This window comes from Palaemon carinicauda, chromosome 39 (assembly GCF_036898095.1).
Source record: "Palaemon carinicauda isolate YSFRI2023 chromosome 39, ASM3689809v2, whole genome shotgun sequence".
NCBI classification, from domain to species: Eukaryota; Metazoa; Arthropoda; class Malacostraca; order Decapoda; family Palaemonidae; genus Palaemon; species Palaemon carinicauda.
In genome coordinates, this window is record NC_090763.1 from 33,188,477 (window position 1) to 33,194,335 (window position 5,859).

The 5,859-nt window shown below is 30.0% G+C and overlaps 1 protein-coding gene across 1 annotated transcript in view; it reads left to right on the forward strand.

The window, feature by feature from the left end:
* The window catches only part of LOC137631352 (uncharacterized), an 11,297-nt gene extending 9,712 nt beyond the window's left edge, over positions 1 to 1,585 (forward strand). Inside the window, exon 2 of the mRNA XM_068363126.1 lies at positions 1,466 to 1,585. Coding sequence (XP_068219227.1) covers positions 1,466 to 1,585 — 120 coding nt within the window. The remainder of the gene's footprint in view (positions 1 to 1,465) is intronic.
* Positions 1,586 to 5,859: the final 4,274 nt, after the last annotated feature.

Below are 5,859 nucleotides of genomic sequence, written 5' to 3' on the forward strand. Positions count from 1 at the left end.
CTTGATCAAAAATATGGATTAGAGGGGGGAAATCTCTATTGTAGAAAGTGAAATAAAAGTGAAGATGTTGGAAAACAAGATTAAAGAAAAGAAGTGGGAGTGGAGAAATAGTTTACAGCTGAAGAGAATACAGAAAAGACCTTGAATGAACGACTACAGTGATTCACTGGAAGTGCACTGACTTCTCAACACTCCTATTAGGTCAAAGAATATTGTTAGCTTGAAAAACTCCATCTCTTAGTATTAATGAGTAAAAGGTCATCTGGCGAAGATTGATTCCCTCCTTTTTTTATTATTGTTATCATTATTGAAGGTAAATCTAGTGAGGCGTCAGAGAAATCGTAAGTCTTCCAATGTGATGTTCAGGTATCTACAGCCATCGTCAGTTACTGTAAGATCTACATAGAAAAGTCATTGGATTATCTAACAAACTGATAAATTAAGTTTGTATATATTATTTATATTTACATTTTATTTTCATATCTTTATATTTTTTTTTTCAGAAAATTATTTAATATATCCTATAGATCACTGGACCAGAAGTAGTTATCACTCTTATGTTCTCTTCCCTGATTGTTGTAATGAACACTATCTGCCTGATTTACAAAAAGCACTCATGGCTGCCAGGTAGTAGCAAGAGTCCGTGCTGGCATAAGGCCAAGAAGGCATAAGACTAATAGAATAGCCGAGTAATAATCTCAGAGTTCTTACTATTATTCCGGAAAGGATACAAAAATTAAAAAAAAAATAGTTTTTATGCAAAGTGATTATAAAAGCTCTCTATAAATGGCTTCCAATTGAAATGCGTCGAAGAGAGTCGCTTTTTGTTTCTGGTGACAACATTTTTGTTTTTGCTGACAACATTATGTAACAAAATAGCTTTTAGAGAAAAAAGATTTATTATTATAAGCCTTGAGCGACAGTAAATAGATATAAATGATTTAATGATGACGATTTATTTTCCTGTTTCCGTTGTCTTTTTCCCAAAAGTTATTATCCATTCAGAGTAACAAATTATTACTTTTATTTTCGTTAATCAATATTAATTTTCAATCATACTATAAACTTTATCTATTCATTTTTTATGATATAAAGTATAAACTATAAAGATTTTAACAAAACAAAAGGAAGTGAAACAAGATAAAAAAGTCTATGGTCCTTTATAGCTTGTGAACAAAAATGTAGGTGTACTGCACATTTGAAAAGAAATCTTTAGAAACATAAGTTACAACTACACACACATATAGAAGATAAGTATTAAAGTAGCTTTTATTATATTCTGAATTCATCTCTCTTCTGCTTCTGAATAATCCCAATTCTTTTTTGTATCATCTGCCTCTGTATATCTTTGATAACCTATCATTTTTATTCCTATCAATTTCTTTAAAACATGAAATGTTCAAACTTTTCTTCATAATTTGTTGCTGATAAACCTATTAATGACTGGGTATATCCTTATTTACAGATCCCAGCATGTCCGTGGAAGGATGCAATCTGGTGCAATCTCTATGCAGTGGAGGAACCAAAAAAAAGCAATAGTATATTAGTTTACCATAGAGAACATACGATCACCGTCTGCGTTTGATATGGGAATGGTGAAAAGGCTCAAGCAAACTTTAAAAGAATAGCGAATGTCTTTCTCTGATAACTATTAAAAATACAATAATACGTGAAGGTAACACAACACTTCAGCCAGTATGCCGAGAACTGATAACAACTCTTTTATATGATCTCAATATTGATAACAGCTATGGATAATCATCATATTCTGATAGTTTAAAATCTTTATATTTCGTAAATAGTGATTAATAATTTTTTTCTTTCAATTCATAAATATAGTAAAGTCCCTGGATGGTGAACGCCTGACTACAGTTCGAGTCCCGCTCAAACTCGTTAGTTACTTTGGTCACTGCAAACTCACCATGCTTGTGAGCTAAGGATGAGGGGTTTGGAGGAACCTATATGTTTATCTGCTGATTCATCAGTAGCCATTGGTCTTAGCTTGGGTGGAGAGGGAGCTTGTTCGCAGATATATATATACATATGTATATATATATATATATATATATATATATATATATATATATATACATATATGTATATATATATATATATATATATATATATATATATATATATATATACACACATATATATATATATGTATATATATATATATATATATATATATATATATATATATATATATATATATATATATATATATATGATCAGTCTCTACGGCTTTGTCTTGTTCGACAGGGCAATGTCACTGTCCCTTGTCCCTGGTATTCATGAGCAGCCTTTAAACCTTTAAACTGCTGATATCGGGTTTTCTCCTTTGCATGTGAACATTGGCTTTAGCAAGAGTCTGGGCTCTCATAAGACCATCAATCTCACTCCTAAAGAAGTTCACATCCCGAAACGATTCGAACGAAATTCAGTTATTGATTGTTTCATTTATACTAGTTTGATGTCGCTCAAGACTTTTAGATGAAATTTCTTTGTATTAAAAAGCGATTTTCATACTTAATGGTGTCAGCAAATAAAAAAAAAATTAAAAAAAAATAGACTTTTATAATAATGTACATTTCAAATGAAATCCATTGAAATATGCGAAGACCAATAAAAATAAGTTTTTCAATATAGAGCCAAAATCCTTTCCGGGAACAATAATGAGGACTCGTTGGAATTAATAATTTGCCATTTTCTTAATTGTATTAATTAGACGTTTTAGAAGCTTTCTTGTATTACTTTGTATTATTTGCAGGTGTTATAAGAATAAAGATTTCCATCAAATAATATGGATTATGTTATGCATCTCATGTCCATAGATATTAATCCTTTATTTTATCCAAAGATTTGATAACTAAATATTTTATTTTGGATAAAAATAATATTGGTTATATCCATAAATATTTGCTTCTATGAATTAAAGTTTGTACGAAATTATTTGTTCAAAGAAGGGAAGGAAATCTTGTATCAACCACTTCCAAGCGAATTTCTCTCGCAGTTCCAAAGGAAATCTTGAAGAACTGGTTTGGAGACAAGGCGGAATTGAAGAATTCTAATGGAAAATGTGGTTTTCAATTTGATATAATAAAACATTCATTAAAATAACAATTGGGAATCATTTAGAAAAAAGATGTAGTTTTTTATTGTGAAAGTAATTCTAGTTTCTAAAATCATTGTTTGAATATTCATTGATGTCTAATTTCTCATAATTTTACAAAATAATGTCAGTGACCCTGACAGTTATGACCCCGCTTCGTGTCAATGACCTTTGTAGTTGCGACGCCACGCAACCGAATCAATCTTTCAGTGCTAATATAAACCCCGATATAAGGTCTCTCTCTCTCTCTCTCTCTCTCTCTCTCTCTCTCTCTCTCTCTCTCTCTCTAAGTGGAGTAAATTGTGCCTAGAATAATTCATATATCCAAATTAAAATTCAAGGATTGATGTGAAACACTTTCTCTGTTCCTGCCAAACTCCATGGTAATATCTACAATTGAAAAGACACAGCAATCGTGTAGCCTTCTTAAATATACTGCTAAACAATATCCGTCCCGAATTGCTGCTAGTTATTATTATTATTATATTTACTGTTATCATTTTTATTATTATTATTATAACATAGTTGGAAAGGCAGGATGCTATAAGGCCAAGGGTTCCAACAGGGAAAAAATAGCCCCGGGAAGAAAGGAAATAAGGAAACAAATAAACTATGAAAGAAATAATGAAAAATTAAAACAGAATATTTTAAGAACAAAAATTTTATTAAAACAGCCCTTTCACAAATGAATTATAAAAAGAGACTAAGATCAGCTTGTTCAAAATAAAAACATTTGCTGCAAGTTTGAACTTTAGAAATTCCACCAATTCAACTACCTGATTAGGAAGATGTGCGTGATTGAATATTTAGGTTTATATTTCTAATATCTAAGACATTTCAGTTTCTCTTCATTTTTTGTATTCTGGGAATTCCTTTAATAACAACATGCGGACACAACTCTAAGCTCCAACACGGTATAACTTTAGACTTTGTCTATGTTCGTAGAGTTTCCTTGTTAATAAGGATAGGCTGACCGCTAGAAGCAAACAATATATTCCAATCGCTTCATAAATACTTGAATCATTAAAATCATTCTCTAATTGATAGCAAGACATCTTATACTACAGGATCGCCTGAGGACGTAAAGTAAAGGTTAAGGGTGTCTGGTTTCAGTTCTAGTTTCATCAGAATAGATGCTCACCAGTTATTTTTACCCAACTAGTTTTGTTCAAAGTAAATTTTGTTCTAAATAATTTTTGTTCAAAATTATTTTTTTAAGGCAGATTTTGCTCAAAGTAGAGATTGTTCAAAGTAAATTTTCCAAAAAGAAAACTTTTTCTTAAGTGTTTCAAAGCAAAATATTCCATTACATCACATGAATATGAAAGAAGTCGATAAAGATTAATGTTTTCTCTAACGAAATTTCGCTTAGTAAATTATTTTGATTCTTTTCTTAGTTTATATAGAGTTAAGAGGTGAATAACAAGCGAAGACATACTTAAAATTTCCTTTGTGAAAATCAGCTCTCGAAAGACATTTTATCTCTCTAATTATTAGTTTAATTGGGATTAAAATTGTGGTAATTTATAGAGAAACATTTACCCTTAATATAGTAAATATTCTAACAAGTTATCAATTGAAAATCTATGACATCAATCGAGAATACTAAAATATTTAATGGGCATAGTCATATCACTGACATGATTTGCCCCTGATGTTTCTAATTTAATCGGATATGAAACGTCATTGAAAAATATGGCATAAAAATAAAGGGCAGCTTACAAATGCCATGACCATAAGTTCTGAATGTTGTTAGGTGACTACATTATTTGTGAGTTCGAGAAGGTTATTTTTTGCGGATAAAAAAAGAGAATAAAGTTTCCTAGTTTATGTTCTCACAACCCTAAACAAATGAAAGTGAATACTAAGATGACATTCAGACTCATGAGCGATTACCTTATTATTATTATTATTATTATTATTATTATTATTATTATTATTATTATTATTACGAAAATAGGAAACGTCATTTTATAGAAATTATTATATGCTATAAATCAGTGAGCAATGATTTGAAGAAAAGTAAATGAAAAGATGTATTGAACGTTAACAGCAATTCAAATTCCACCAAAAAAAAAAAAAAAATATATCATGAGGTGTTAATAGTGGGAGTTGAACTGCTAATTGTTACGCATTGGAGCGATATTATTATTATTATTATATTATTATTATTATTATTATTATTATTATTATTATTATAACTTGCTAAGCTACAACCCTAGTGGGAAAAGCTGAATGCTATAAGTCCGAGGGCTCCAAAAGGAGAAAATAGCCCAGTGAGGAAAGGAAATAAGGAAACTATAAGTCATTATTCTTAGTTCTTGTTATGAATAATACCTTCAAATATCATTTACTATTTTCCACTTAGAAAAAGAATTCTACAATCATGTGCACACAACAATTATGTTTAATACATTCCTAATGGCAGGAGTCCATTGCAGTTTGTGTAAAAAAATTGTGGAAGCGAAATCCCTTGATCATATATATACATATGAATTGGTAGTTACGATGGATTATCCACTGTTTAAAATTAAGAAGTTATTTTAATTCCCTTTAATAAAGGGAAAAGAAAGCTCATCACTCGGTCTTTAAAGTGTGCAATATATATGCGGTAAAAGCAGCAACGGATTCTGCTGATATGAAGATAAATATTTAAACCCCAAATCTTTTATTAATTATGTAAAAATACTTTTAGTTTTCCAACAAAGTTATAAAAGGTTCTCAACAACCTGGTCTTGAAAGCCACA